This window comes from Vidua chalybeata, chromosome 1, assembly GCF_026979565.1.
Source record: "Vidua chalybeata isolate OUT-0048 chromosome 1, bVidCha1 merged haplotype, whole genome shotgun sequence".
Taxonomy (NCBI): Eukaryota; Metazoa; Chordata; class Aves; order Passeriformes; family Viduidae; genus Vidua; species Vidua chalybeata.
Window position 1 is genome coordinate 57086933 of NC_071530.1, and position 16460 is coordinate 57103392.

Consider the following 16460-nt stretch of genomic DNA (forward strand, 5'->3'; position numbering starts at 1 on the left):
TTCATTATTACAGTTTCGATTTAAATTAGGAGAAAAAGTTCCAACCACTTTATCTTCAAATACAGAGTAATGATGCTGGCATTAAATTTCTATGCAATGTTTTCACAAATAAAGTAATATTTGCCAGTAAAGTATTTTAAGACATGCTCTTTTGGAAAGTTTTTGTTTAAAAATGTGCAAGTCACAGTGCTTGTTTGTTATCTCTGACTCTGAAATTATTACAGCTGATGGAATTAAATGCACAACACTTGCTAACTGTATTGCCTAAGTAATGCTACTAGAACTAGCAGCTTTGCAAAAGGATGAGTAGTCTGCCTCTGGCTAAGTCCACTAAACCTATTATTAATAGTCAACCTAAAGTTTGTGACAAATAAGCTCTTGCCTGTCCTACTGTCATGTTTGGAAATTTTATGTGGTCTAATTTCTCTGGCAAAACATACACCCTTGCCTCCCTTTCTCCCCTTCCATCTTCCTCTTCCTCCTCTTCTTGTCTCCAGTCATGGTGCAATGAAAGACTTGCTTGTGTCCCTAGGATTTGATTGAGTGTTAAGCCAGCATGACAGAAGATCTGCCTATGCCCTCAGTGGACACAAATGAGTTGCTACAGCTCAAACCCCATAGGACACCATGAATGTGCCTAACTAGCATGTGGTGTCTGTTCATGGGCCTATGTGATCAAGGATGGTGATTCTTGTAGGGAAGGTGAAATCACAGTTCTGTGTTTAGAAGGGTAACTGAGGACTGAAGAAGTCCAAAAATCCATGACTAATGAATGTGAGATGCTTCACTGCTTACTTTTAATACACAATATGTATTTAGTGGCATTAGTTTGTAATTCTCTTGAATCTTTCCAAATTATTAGCTGATGGTCAAATTGAGATTTTTCCAGCAGGAGAACACTCTTCTCTTTATGTACAGTAAATCTAGTGAAGGGGATAAAGAGATCATTTAGAATAAGCCACCTTTTACAGTTCAGTGTTTGAATATATGAAGCTTAAAAGAGATACTTGAAATTTTCTCAGAGTTTCTGGTCATCTCAAAGGAATTAGAAGTCCCTGTAATTTCCCTTCCATTTTTAATGCCAGGTAAATAAAGACCAGTGAAAATAATTGTACTTGGGGAATGATCTGGAAGAGGATGTATTTTAAAAAACTAAATTATGGAATTTCCATATTTAAGGGAATCAAATATAAATGTATAGACAGCATTTAAAATCCTGGATATCTGAGGGGAAGTATCAGGGCACAGTATAAGAGGAAAGACTTTAGTAGTAAGGAACATAAGAATAACCTTTAATTAAACAAAATTAGAAAAATAATTTGTATAGCTTTAGAACAATAATTTTTTTTAAGTTTGTCTTTATGTCAAGTGCTAAAATGTTCCATTTCTGACTTCTGCAAGTAACATTCAATTTATACTAGCAAGAGCCTGATTTTAAAACTACTCAGGGCTCTAGAGGTAAAACAACACATATATGTGCCATGCTGCCACCTCTGCTTGAGACTAGGAGGTCACCAGCACGTACTGATTTTCTAAGTGCTGTAGAATTTATTGATTTATATATCTGGACTTACCCCACTGAAATATACAGAATCATATATTTATTCATGCATGGTGTGCACAAACCAGCATAGGGATAAAACAATTTACCTGAATGAATATTAAGAATGAGGAACACCCATTCTTAATATTCATTCAGGTAAATTGAATGAATGTTTTTCCCTGTATGCACCACTGTTTTGAATCACTGGATTGAGAACTGGCTGCATATCAGGTCTCAGAGGATTGTGGTCAGTGGCACAGTCTACAGATGCCTGTAGTTCAAGTATCTAAATCCAGTCTTGTTAAACTTATTAATCAGTTGGATGAAGGGGTAGAGTGCCTCCTCAGCAAGTTTGCTGATGCATAGAGCTAGGTGTCTAACTTGAGGGTTGGATTACAGGAGGATGGTGGAATTATCTGGTTTCCTGCATGAGTGTGCAGAAAATACATGCCTTAAAGTGTGTGCATGTTTCCAGTGCCCTGCAAAGCTGGAAGAATGTGCCTAAGAATGAAATGTGTGTGTGTCAGCTGGGATGTACATTATGGTGCATTCTTGCCTCTATTTGCTCATATGATTCTGCACTGACTGACATATAGGCTACAACCTATCCTTTCATGCTTCTTCCTAGATGTTTTTATACACATGTATCCTTAGCATAGGTCAACCTGGCACAAACCACTGACTGCCCATGCAGCAGAGTTCTGGGTTCTGTCTGAAATGATTTCTTGTGTTAAGTGCTTAGCATTTTTGGATCATTGAATTTCTTTTTGCTAGGATGTATCTTTATGAACCATGCAGAGCAATGGTTGATGAGCTTTTCTCTCCTTCAGTGTCATGCTTATCAGAGGTGAATCACTGCAATGTTTATTAAGATTTTTCCAATTTTTATCTTTTACTTGAGCTGAGTTACACACAGATGAGTTTCTGACAGTGAATGAAGCTGCCATTTACTAATGACACAGTACTACAGGAGTGCTTAATTTTAAATGACAGGAAGTTCATAGCATGAAAAAATTTTGATGTGTGTATAAGCTTTTCTTTCAGCCATTTTCTTTCAGCCATTTTCTTTCAGCCATTTACTTCACTCTCTGTATATTCTTTTACACCTAATAATTAACATATGACCTCAGTCTACTGCTAAAGATATTAGTAAGACTTATTTTCTCAAATCAGCCATCTTTTTACCACAAGGCTTATGCTTGTTCAGTAAAAAAGGAACGCTAAATCAATGTTCTGCTTCAACCTACAAAATTGTAAAAGCAAGAATTTAGTAAATGTAGAGAACAGAAAGGTTTTTACCCATTTTCATTATAACTGACCATCATTGTCACCCATGTCTCATCTGTGTACCCCACCTTTTCACGGTTAAAATGTTACAATTTGCATCTTTAGAAAAGTACTAGATGCAAGTGAGGAATTATGTGATCAAGTGAAGGCAGAACACAGAAACACATGCATTCAGTATTTGGGGCAGCCTTTTTCAATGACTGTGACCAAGATATGCATTTCTATCTGAATTTGCCAGCATGACAAAGAGAGGTTCTGTATTTGCCATAAGGTTGAAATTATATTGTTCCTCTCAGGTAATTCTAATTCTTCTTCACGCATGAGTTATGGTGTTTGAAATTACGATCTCAAAATTTCCCTAGGTTACCTACTGTAGGAACTACAGAGATACACAATTCATACAGCCTTATATTTCACTTGGAGTTTATCAGCTCAACACAGAATTGAACATTAAACAAAGCCTCCGTCTCTCAAATTAACAATGCGAAATGAATAAAACTGAGGTGGCTTAGGATCTGATTACATGTCTGGAATACCTTCACAGATCTTTCCTCTATCAAAAATAAACCTTTGGAGATGGCCCAAGATAACAGTATTGTAAATCATGCTACAGTGTCTCTGCAGACAAAGGAGAGAGAAAGAAATCCTTTTTGCATACCTTATTAAATAATATTTTTTAAAAGCACTGATGTTCCCATTTACTGTGCTATTCTGTGGGTAAGCATAGTCCCTCTGAAATAAGTTGTAAAGTGAGAGAAAAACAAAGCTTGTCCAACTTTTTACCTGCCTTATTTGTATGTAAAATACATTACAAAACTTGTCATTTCTGTTGTACAGGAAGATTTTGGTGCCTGACTTGGGAGTTAATTTTACAGTAGTTAACACTAAATTTGAGTTTTTAGGTAAATCAAAGGTAAAAATTGAAGTTTTAAGTTATAACTGAACAAGATTCAGTTTTTAAATTAAATTAAATAACTTCTTAAGCTACAGTTAAAATTGAATTTTAGTTACATTTAGCAGCACAATAATTTTTAATTTATGCCATATACTTACACCACAAAATTTTGAAGTCTTGTAATTTTCAGCATGTGGGCCTGAGTCTACCATTATGAATTCTCTTTATGGGTTTGGAGATACGAGTTTGGATTTTGCACTGGGCTTGCTCCCCATTCTTAGCATAATGTAAATGGGCTCTGAACCTAAAGTGATAGATCTGCAGAGCTGCTGTGTCCTATGCTTGATGGTCTGCTTAAATTTGGGATAGAGTTTAGACCTTTTCATTTGCTTGTTAGACTAATTGGTTATAAGGAGTTTACACTCCTAGTCTACTAGCTGTTAGAAATTGGGGTTAAAAATACTAGTTTGCTTGTTAATCATTGCTAATTATTGGGTATTTTTTCAAGAATAAAGGGATTTTTCTGACTTAAGCAGCACTTTGTGTTACATTTTAGAATGGTTAAGGCATTGAATGTATCACAGGCACAGCATAGTTGGCTTGTTTTCTAATTAATGCTTTTGAAACAGTGTTCCTAAAGATCTGGGAACCTGAAAGTTTGAGCATATCAAGATCCTTGTTTAGTATTTGCATCACAAATCCACCAAGGTCATGGGTTCAATCCTCATACTTCATTTAAGATTTGGACTCAGTGATCCTGCTGGGTCACTCAGAATATTCAGAGATTTTGTTTTTCAACTGGCTATATATTTGATTATCCTTTTTCCACCACAGCAATATTTAGTTCAAGTTTTGTCTTGCTGTCTTTGAAGATACTTTTTCTTTCAGTATGTAATAATGATTGTAAAGCTGAATCTAAATTTTTAAAGTAGATTTGCTATGGTTTAAGCATAAAGCTGTTTTGAAAGTTTGATCATTGCATACCTTCTTTAAAAATCTTAAACTTGTGTAGAAGATAAATGTAGAACTTATGTAGAAGATAAATGGTGGCAAAGGAGGAGATCACTTTCAGTTTGGATGGCATTGTTGGTAACATTTTTAGTATGTGGGATAGTCCCTGAAGGCTCCTCTGTTAGAAGTTAACTTACAGACTTATTTTTCCTTGTTGTGTTCTTAAGCCTCATGTTGGATTGTATCCCCTTGTTTCACAGTAATTGATAGGTCTTTTTAAACTGCAGTGTAGGCATGGACTTCTGGAATTTCTGCAATGCTAACAGAGTTCTCCCCAGAGTGTTATTTCAGCCTTCATTACTTCTGCTGAGGTCTGTGAAAGGGACATTGGAAAATCAGTTTTGTGGAAATTTTCACGATTCCTTTCACAACAGAGCCCTGCATTTTATTGCTCTGTGGGTAGAACTGGTAGAGCTTCTTATATCATGCTAGCTTTCCACGCCAGTTGGAGCTGTGGTAAGAAGCTCACTTGAATGCAAGCACTTTATCTTTTCCTCTCTGTGTGTAACATGCTTGTACACAGGCAATGAATTCCAGCTTGTCTGTCTGCAAAGTCTGTTAAGTTGTATTGATTGGTTGATTAAGCATACATCCTAGTAAGTTTTCCTTTTGTTTCTTAAAAAACATATCATTTTCTTAAACCACTTAAAACTTTGTCAGATATTCTTGAATGTATAGATGTTACCTGTTTCTTCTTGTGAAAGGGTTAGAATTGAAATTAATTGCAGGGGGTCTATGTACAAATCATGAACGGGATGGGACTGCTGAGGAACATGTCTTGAGCTGTTTATTTTCTAGCATCACTCTCATTACCATGGTTATGATAATGGAAAGATGCCAGCATCTCACATCCCCAGCAGCAGACAAAGAACTTAATGTTACAACTTACTTTAAAAGCTTTTTGACCAATCACACAAAGCAAAAGCATATTGACAGTAGTTCTATCCAACCACTATAAGCACATGTTCCTTTGGTTAAAACAATGCTTGCTTATTTTGAATACAATACCTGCTTGGAAGCCTTAAGATACAATGCACAGAGCTCCATTATTAAGCTTAGAACTTCCTAATATCTTGCTAGATAAACTTTTCTGTAGCTTAGGGAGTTATTCTAGACATGCGTTAATACACTGACCATTGTTCAATTTGTCCTTACTTTTCTACTTCTTGTATAATTTTGCTGCTGACAAATCTTACGGCTACTGCTTAGCTCTAATTGCAGTTCTGCTGTCTCCAAGGCCTGCCTTTTGCAGCTTTCCCCAAACCCTCTGATTTTAAGGATTCCCACATAGATGTTACCTGTTTCCTCTTGTGAAAGGATTAGAATTGAAATGAATTGCAGATTCCAAAAATCTTGCTAGACAATAAAAGAAGTTAAGTAAGTGAGAAGCTGCCTGTGAAATAATATAGTTAACACTGCTTAAGCTATATATAGAGAAAATTATCTTAACTGTTGCTCAGGTATTGATGATTGAAATTCAAGTGGCTAAAATCAGTTTTACACATTCAGACATTTATATTTCAATGCTATCACAAGGAATTATATTTGTAACCAGTTGGATAATTTGCTAATAAATGGGATACAGCACTGTTACTGATAAGCCACTGGAGACAAGATTTTAAGCTTAGCGTTGTTTTCTTTCTAACAGTTACAAATACCTCTCAATAGTAGTTGAGGAAAGCTAAGCAGTTAAAGAAACCAAACAATGATTAACCTTTAACCACTGGCCATGCTTCTGTTAGCTGTAGCTTTTGCATGGTGATAACCATCTGATGAGGTAAGTACCTGATGTTGTTCTGATGCCAGTTTGTTGGAATGTTATTATTTGTTCATTGGGGAAAATAAAATTGCTTTTGTAGGGAAAAATCACTTTTCACATTGGGAAAGAGAGAAAGGACAGTATATTAAATGCTTTCGAAGAAATAAATATGTGCTCCTGGGATATTTATGAAGCTCTGCCAAAACTTTAAGCTAAATCATAAGAATAAAAATGAATTTTGTAACTTCTAGGAAGTCTTGGCAACTGACACTGTACACTGTAAAAGGTTCCTTTCAAATTAGTAAGTCTAAAATATTAAAATATTTAATTATTAAAACATTAAAATATAAGTCTAAAATATTATGAAGTACAGTTTTGAAATGAATGAAATAAGTAGAAGTAATTTTTTGCTCACTCCTTCACTTAATTTTCTTAGATTTATTTGCTTTAAGCTTTACTGAAATATATCAGCTCAACTTCTGCTCTCTGTTGTCCAGCATCTGATGGTAATTTGGTATGTAAAGCACTTTCAGTCTATTTAAGGAAAATGTCTATTTTCCCAGAGAGACCTGTTTGTAGCTTTCTGGGGACTGCATTAACTTTGTAGAAATTACAAGCTTCGTGAGTGTATCAATATTATTGATGATGAAATCCTCTCATTAGTATGACAAGCAAAACTTGTGTTAAATTTCAAAGGTCTTTTTTGACCCATCCAAACATAGATAGTCTTTATCATAAAGTAGTCTACAAGGCCATATTAACTAAGAGAAATAATCTGAAATAAATTGTGTATGGCTTTGTAACTTCGTTGCAGATGCAGTGAAACTCTTATGTGCTCTTCCTGGCTTCTGCTGCCTCCTGTGGAGAAGTGGTGGTACTGGGAGTGTCTGGTCTCAAATCATCTGAGATTCTGCAGTGATTCTCAGTCATTTTTCTTTACAGAAATTACAAATAAAAAAGGAAATGCAATGCAAATGTTGGTAAATGCTGGAATAGTATGAACTCAGTCTACATTCTTAAATGTCTCCAATTTCATAGAATTCACTGTGACTGTTTAGTATCATGTAAGAGGTTTAGAAGATATTTGTGATTTCATGTCCTTTTCTGGCTTCGAAAATCTTGAGTGATGCATCTAGTTTGCTTACAGGGTCTTCAGCACATACTCTTTCCATAAATAAGAGACCACACATAAAGATTCAAGTCAAGGAAAAAGGAGTTAAATATGGATGCTTAAAAAGTTTTTGAGTTTTCCAGGTTGCAGCAACCATAAAACCAGAATCTCAGTTGTGTCTTTTTCCAAATGTGCTAGGTTTATAAATACTGACTCGATAAAATTAATAACTGGCTGTATTTGGACCCTGAAATTTTACCTTATTGGTGGAATTCTCAAAAATTACTAACATGGTTGTATGTATTTATTTATTTTCTTCAATAGTAGTTATTGTAACACTGCCTTAAATGCTATCAGAGATGGATTTTTTGGAAGGGTCTAGTTTTGTAGTTTAACAAGAGATTTATTAATATTTTTAGGATAAGCTACTACTTGCCAGCAAGTTACTCAGGTTGATACATACATATGTCAATGCAGAACCAGTTAAGTATCATGGATTTTAGTCTAAAATCCCTGTCTCTGTTTCAGGCTTGAATAAAAAGTGTTCCACTATACAGAAATGTATATGTGAATTAATGCTTTATAATTATGTAGTGTAATCAAGGTGGAATGTCTATAACACAGACTCTTATGCTGCATGCCAGATTTTACACCTTAGCTTCTATCAGCTACATCAGATTAGGAAATCGATGTGTGTGTAAGGTGTATGCTATCATTTTTCTCTACCCAAGTTGCTGATTAAGTCCTCCTGCTGGTTTAGATGAAGGACACACTTTGGACTCCTAGTGTTATGGCTCCATGATCAGGGTGTGTAAGAGATGTGCTTCAACAACACATACTTACATTTGGTAATTACTGTAAAGGTTTAAATGACACCAAGCAATTAAAGCAATTAAAGAAATTATGGAAAAAGAAGTTGTGGAAATACTCAGCTCTTTTAAGAGAAATAGTTAATCCTCAAAGATCTTTTTGCATATATATAGACCATAGAAGCTCTCAGAGGAGTATTTGAAAAGTTACTATGCATGTGGTTGTTTTAGTGACTACCCAGTAAGTTCTACGGATCCTTATTGTTGATTTAAGAAGGGTAGAAAAAGCAATTGTTGCAGGAGTAATCTGGAAGTGCCTGTTGTTTGGAATGGATGACCATGTATAAAATCCTGCTAATCATAGCTCTGCATCTAGTGATGTGCTCTTAATGTCTTTGGAAACAAATAGTGCTTTATATTCTTGAATATTCTGGATTGTTCTGCTGGTTGAGGTTAGTCTTCTGTGCTGTTCCTCAAAAGAATTACATCTTCTGTGTGTAGCTAATACCTAATTTTTGTGATTAAGTGTGATTGCTGTGTATGTCACAAAAGGTGTACAGTGAACTGAGTTTATAAGGGCCGGGATCTGTTTTAGCTAAAAATAATCTGCTTTTGGGAGGGGAAAGGCGGGGGAAATGCAGCCCTGGACAGCCGCAATTGTTTTTCTGCCAAGAGCCACTCACTGTGTGTCAGAAATGACACAGAGATTCGTTTCTCCACAGAGAGGCCACAGAGAGGCTTCTCTTCGAGTGCCCGTAGCAGCCCCTGCTGGCTTGCTCTTCCAATTGCACTGAGGGTGATTGCTTCAAAAATGAGCATCAGGAGAAACATGCTGCTTAACTTACTCCTCTAGAACAAAGGGGACTGCAAATATTTTCCAACTGGTGTCAGCAAAGAAATTACAACTGGTATCTTTTCCCCACCTATGTGGTTTTGTAAAACAGTTTGAACATTCTTGTTTATAGTCACTACAGACAGAATAGTGAAGTTTGTTTTAATAGTTCTATCTGGAAAAAAAATAGTTTCTTAATCAGCTTGCCTGTTTTCAGCAACAGGTATGCAAGATGATGATGCAACAGGGAGAAGGCTCAGAAAGTTAAGTGTTGGGCAGTATGACAATGATATTCCTGAGGAGTCATCCTATAACAGGTGTGGATGGATGAAGTCTCCTGCTAGTCACCAGGCTGTAATTCCAGGATCACTGGTTGCTGGAGGGAAGACCAAGGAGGTAAACAATCAAGAATTTTTCACTAAATACTGAAGTGAGTGGCCAGTAGGAAGTCTTATGTTCTGTGTCCAAAATTAATATGAAGCAATTGGGCAGTTGCATCATGGCAATAAAAACAAGTAACTGCATTCACCTCATAAATGCAATTCAGTGTTTAAGGATGCTCTTGTCTGTTCTGTGTTTGCATGTTTTCAATGTTCCAGGATCTCTCTGCTGGAACAGTAGATTGCATTATGCATCTGATTACAGAAACCTTCTGTAATTTGATGAAGAATGCTCCACTGTGTCACAGGGTTAAGTGAAAATCGTCACACTATAATTTTGCTTTTTTGTGTCTTCTCTTAGATGATTGTTGTACATTACCAAGATGAAATAGATGGGGGAGTCTTCTCCACAATAAAAAATGGAAATGAAGCCGCCACATTCACATCAGCTTTTCCCCTGTCACCAGAGGTGACATGCGGTAAGAAAATTACTGTTTCTTTGTTTATTTATTTATTTAAATAGCACTATTAACATTTTAGCTGTTACTGAAGAGGAACTGCCCTTTTCCCTCTCTCCTAGTGACAGCACCTCCACCATGCCATCAGCAGATTACCTCTAGCCAAAAGGTCAGCAGCCCATCTGAGCTGTACAGAACCATTTCTGGTAAGGTACCCCTCTTTCCTAAGTAATGTGAAAATGAACTGTGTATGAAGGCAACTAACACAACAGTGGTTTATAAGTAGGACATACAAATGGTGAATTTAGATATGCGAGTCAGAGAAACAGATTTTAGCAGTCCTATTTTAATTACACCAAAAACAAGTGAGTAATGAAGAATTATCCAAGAAATATTTAATACCTTCCAGATTTTAACTGCCAACAGGGAGTCCTATGTTCACATTCATTGTGCAAATTTAGTGTGAAGCAATTAGACAGCTGTGTCATGGAAATAAGAGGAAATGCAGCTCAGCCTTTAAGGCTATCCTGCTCTTGTTCTCTCTCTGTGTTTGCATGGTTTCCTCAATCTTTCTGCTGATATTTGATGACGTCAAAATACCACTATCAGGAGACTTGAGTTCTTTGTGATTTTAAGCAGGTTTTGTCTCCATCTCAGGAAAGATGGGTGATATTCATGTTGCCATCTTTCCAGGCCAGTGAAAAAGTGAAAAGCGCAAAGCTATTCTCAGCAAAGTGAAGCTGAGAATAGAACTTGACAGTAGCTATGCTCAAGTCAAGGAGATCCTTTACTGGAGGAATGGATGTTCTGGAGGGCTTTTTTTGCCATGATACACTTTGTAAATGTGCAACCATGGGAAAGTAGTCGGTAGTGGATGATTACATATATGATCTAGTTACGATTTTTTATAATAAAGGATGATTTTCAAGGCCTTAACTCTTTGCTACTAAAAATAGCAGCTAAGCTACTGTTACCGTCAACTTTTTTGTGCAAAATTATTTGAAAACAATAGGATTTAAAAGAAAAAAGTTTTTCTGGACTGCATCAGAAAGTGCTGGACATAGCAGGAAGCCAGCTAATGTATTTAAAGCCTGAATAAAAATCACAGGCATTCATTTTACGCATTACGTGATGTTCACATGAAAATTCATGTATATTATGTATAGTTTTACTGCTTAGGCTGTGACTGTCTTCTCCAGGAGGATCTTGATAGTAGACTTTTCAATAAATTTGATGATGGGTTTTGATGCAATAAGAGTGTTTCAATTTTAACTTTAAAAACCCTTTACGTTCAATTTGCCTCACTTAATAGTTGTCAAAAGCAAGTAATGTCAACACAGAATAAAATCATCTTTAGAAAAATCTTCTACCTGGTTCAAGACATCTCTTTATGGTTCTCCCTACTTCTAAGTAATTAGTGGCTTATATCCCCCTGGGGACAACTTCATCAAATCAATTATAGGTTGATCTACTGAACTTTGTTGATAAATGGTTTCTATTAATGTTGCTAAGGGCTAAGACTTGCCTTGGAAAACTATTTGGCTTTCAATGTGTTTCTCTATTTTGATTCTCCTGCTTAATTTTAAATGATGTCATCTCTCAAATGCTGGTTTTAGATACTCATAATAATTATTCTAACTATTAGAAAAGTAGGCAATTGTTCCTTTGAGTGCCTGTTTTAAAATGAAGCTCAAGGTGTACTGAATGCTGCAGGTTAAGTGCTCATCTCCGTGCAGCTTTGGTTTTAGCTGTAAACATAATGTATTGTGACATTAAAGATGTTAGTTGTTAATTAGTTAAAGGTTAAAAGTGTATGAGATGGGTCAGCTAGAAAACATGCAGTAAAGACACCTGTTTGCAAGCATCTCCTAGAAATATTAATAGAAATGTTAATTGGGTGATTTTCCCATCAGAGCACAGAAATTTCTATTGTCAGAGGCAAGTAAGAATAATACTTTAAATGTTTTAAAATTCTTCTTCTTCTTCTTCACTTCTACTATAATTATTGCCTGTATCTACAGTAAGTATGTACTGTACTTGCTTCTATGCTTCTGATTCCTTTTGCAAGAAGTGCTTCTTATTTCTGCTACTAATCCCTAATTCATGCCCTGAGCAAGAGTGTTATGTTTTGTGTGTTGAAGAGGCCAAGAATCTGAAGGGAATAGACACAGCTCTTCGTGGGTTGAGACTGCTTTAATGCACCTGCCATAAAAGTTTAACTCTTGCAAAGTGCACACTCTTAGAGTGTGCACTTTGCAAGAGTTCTTAACAGCCTCAGTTTTTAGTACTTTCCCTTGCAGCCAGCTCTTCTTTTAAATGCTTACATTGTCTTTATTTTGGTAAAAGTCAGGAAACATACTGACTTCTTCAGAGATTTTCAACAGCGTAAGGCCTTTTGCATCATGGACTCTGGAGTCTTAATTTCTGCCATTAAGATATTACTACTTTTGTCTCAGTTCAGATCACCCTTGAATTCAAAATTGCTTTGTTCTGCATCTCAGCTTTGCTATTTATCTGCTTTTTAAGTTACCAGAGAGGATGCCGTAACCTGGTTATCAATTATCTAGATGGATTACTGTTTTATTTCTTCCCTGTTTCCTTGTGGAGAATAGCATTCAGTGTAATTAGCACTTACCATATCAAGAGATTCTGTTGTGCTTTTAGGAAAGTACAAAAGTATATATTTTAAAAGAAAAAATAATCAGTAATTAAAAATAATAAATAATAAATAATAAAATAAAATTAATAAAAAAAAATCAGTAATTGCAATGACATCCAGTCCTTACATATAAAAATTCTCTCTTAAGTTATTAATGTAAACTGTGTATCTAGTATCTTGAATGCATCTGATTTTTAACCTGTTTACTTAAGGACACTGTCTTTAATAAAGTCTTACAAAACAGAGGTCTGTTATCCCTAGAAATCTTAATTTCTTTCCAATCTAGTAGTGTTATGTATCTGCCTCCCTTACATTAGCTATGCCCTAACTCTCCCTGTACATTTATTGGAGATGTCTTGCATGCAGGATTTCAGAGCCTTGTTCTTTATCAAACAGGTGTAAATTTAACCTACCTCAGTCTGTATGCATGCAGTCAACTTTGTGTCAGTGCTACTGCTCCAGTGATCACTTGCTGCTATGGTTTTATGGCCCTTTTCTTCACTTTACGTAGCTTGAAAGTAATACAGCACCCACAGAGTTCATTCTGAATTGTCTTTGAAAGATACCTTGTTTCTTGAGATGAACCTAAGTGGTCTATAAATTGGCTAGTGGCCTATAAATTGGCTAGTTTTATAAATACCCCTCAAAAAATAGGGCTGTTCCACATAGAACCCAGATACATCTCTCTGGAATTTCACAATAGCTGATGTATATTACATGGGAGAGAGAATCCCACATATCAGTGAAGGAACTGAAGTACTATTAGTAGGCCATTTTGAAACTCATAAGGCTCTCTTTTGTCAGACAGCAGACAGTTAATTCAAGTCCCTTTGTATATAGAAATAACATATAAAAGCGTAGCAAGCTCTTTGCCCAGGGACTGAATGCTGGCTCGCTGCCCTGCCACTCCACCCATGAGGCTATATGTGAAGACTGTCCCTTCTTCAGCCCCGGTCAAAGCATAGACAGAACTTTGCAGAAGGTCTGCATTCACAAACAGGCACTGTCTTGCAACAGAGGAGAGGGATCTGTGGAACAAGGGAAGATTGTCTATTATCCTATCAATGTACTGACAAAGAGAAGACATGATGTCACTTTTTCCCATCTTTTCTGAACAGCCTAACTAGACTTGTGTACCTCAAGCAGTGCAAATGATCAAATTGAAAGCATTGCTGCCAGTATAAGGAATCTCTGAGCCTTCAACCATGTGCAAAGCCTTGCCTTTTCATCTCTTCCATGGAGCTTAGACTACGTACTGTACCCAAAGCTTGTGTATGAGCTGCATCTATTCTAAAAATTTTAGAAAGGGCAATTTTTCTCCACATGCCATTGTGGAGCTCTTCAAAACCACATACTGGAATATTTCCACAATTTTTCTCATACAGACTTTGTTTTTATCTGACAGAGACATTGTAGCCCTAATTCCCCTCATTGACTAACATAGACTTACTATATTACATCATCCAGCAGAGTGATGACTGTTTAATAAATGTATTGGAAAGCAAACCCACAACCTAACAGCCTCATTATTGTATAATTCTATTACCGATTAGAATTTTATGCTGTTGTGGTATCATGCTGTTATTCCAGGATTGTCATTTCTTCCAATCTTAATTGCAAGAGAAATGATACATACTGCTTTATTTTTCGATTTAAAAAATATAACGTTTTTAAACTGAGGGTCAGTTTGGGAATAAAAGTGAAACTAATTTGTGAAGGGAAAAATTCCCTGTTTATGATGGGCAAAAACTTTCTCCACAATGTGAAAAGCTTTCATGTAATATTCATTTATACCTGTCTTTCTCTCCTCCTCTTACCTGTTTTTGTAAGACATACATGTCCAAAGCAAGTAATAGATTCAAAACTTTTCCAAACATCTGGGTTCATTTGCTTAGAACATCAATGCATCCACTTATGTGGATCTTTAACATAAACTCTGTCCTCCTGGAAACCGGTGCACTTACATTTTTGCTATTGTAATTTTTGTGTTTAGGTTTTTTTTGATGTTTTGTTTATTTTAGTGGGTTTTCATTTGTTTCTTTGTTGAGGCTATCAAAGAAAAATAAAAAATACAAGTAGAGAAAGGAAATTTATTATTTAATGCAAAGCAGATACACCAGATTTCTGTTATGTTTTGCATTGTCCTGCAATTGCCCTTGACATGTTTATGTCGTGGCTGAATACAGTGTTCATCTACACAATATTTTTATAATTAAACACCTAATGTTTCACCATTTACTAGTGCATAAGAAGCCTCTATAGGCTTCAGGAGCAAGCAGGAAATTACTTGGATGTCCTGTTGGGATTATTCTACCAGCATGAACTTAATGAGGGCTTCCAGAAAGAGCATTTGGAATGCTGTAAAGCAAAATCATAAATGTTCAGAGACCACTTCTTGGTTGTTGTAAAGACTGAAGTCAATATAATGTACTATGATCTATCACACTTTTCTATCTCTGGGTTACTTTCATTGAGACATTCAGCTCAGTAAAACTAATCTTTATACAAAGTTTTTATTGCAGGAAGGTTGGAGATGACTTGATGTGTTTTCAAGTCTTCATTGTCACAGATCTCTTTCCTTTTGTGCCACTGATTATAATACCGTTCTCAACATATCTTTCAAATACAGTCATGGAAATATTGTATTTCTTTGGCCTGCAGAGAAATGAGTAACACTTATTATCAGTGATTTCACTCTAGTAGTTTAAATTCACAGAAAAAGTAATAATATTCCATCTCATGTGCTAAAAAGTTTAACCATTTCATTTGGTTTATATCAATTTGAATGGTGGAAAATTTCTTGTAACAGTAGAATGGAACTGAAAATAACTTAAAATACTTGTAGTCTATGCCTCCACTGAGTGGTATTAACTACAATCCTTACAGTGTAAGTGTCTACAACTGAGCTATTTGATAATGAGCTGTAATTGAGCTTTTCCCCCCGCCCCCTCCTGCCTCAGTTTGACGGAGATTTTCATGGGAGGAACTGTCCCAGTCTACACTACTTAAATTCCCAAAGCTTTAGAGATGAAATTATTTAGAGTTTAATCCATTTAGTTAGCTAGATATGGACAGGTTTTGTTTGCATCTATATGTTTCTACATAAAACTTAAAAAAATCTGTACATATATTAGCCACTGAGCAAACATTCTAATATGTCATTGATTCAGAGGAGAAAGGAATATTATTATACATAACTGAATATAAAAAGCTAGGGCATGCCAAGTCCATGGCAGATAGTATGTGATGATAAAACAGTGGGACAATATAAATGGGTGTTTTCTTTGGGTGATACATTAAAGCTGACAAAATAGACCACTCTCGTTACTGGATTTTCATAAGAAAACTCATTCTTTAAAATATACTCTCTCTTCCACTGGTTTTGGATACTCTAGCTTGATAAAATATTCCAGAACATGAATACACTTTGGTTTGTAGCCAGTGTTGTATCGGATCACAGACTCAATAATTCTTCAAATCTGGTGCTTATGTTAAGACAAAGATATTTCATGATTAATTGTTCTTACAGCTCCCCGAGTTAAACTTCTGCAAAGGGACACAGTCTGCTGTGACCTACATATTGAACATCACGTTGAACATAAGAAAAATTCAAATACTACAGATGGTCATGGAAAATACTGTGCTAGCAGAATGCATAATCTAGTGCACATATATATAATTCCATGTGCAGCTTCTCTGTGATACTGAGGAATTTG

The 16460-nt window shown here is 35.8% G+C and overlaps 1 protein-coding gene across 1 annotated transcript in view; it reads left to right on the forward strand.

Annotated features, from left to right (window-relative positions):
- Positions 1 to 16460, forward strand: part of TNS3 (tensin 3) — a 134817-nt gene that overhangs the window by 76693 nt on the left and 41664 nt on the right. Inside the window, exons 16-18 of the mRNA XM_053958255.1 lie at positions 9465 to 9643; positions 9989 to 10106; positions 10208 to 10291. Coding sequence (XP_053814230.1) covers positions 9465 to 9643; positions 9989 to 10106; positions 10208 to 10291 — 381 coding nt within the window. The remainder of the gene's footprint in view (positions 1 to 9464; positions 9644 to 9988; positions 10107 to 10207; positions 10292 to 16460) is intronic.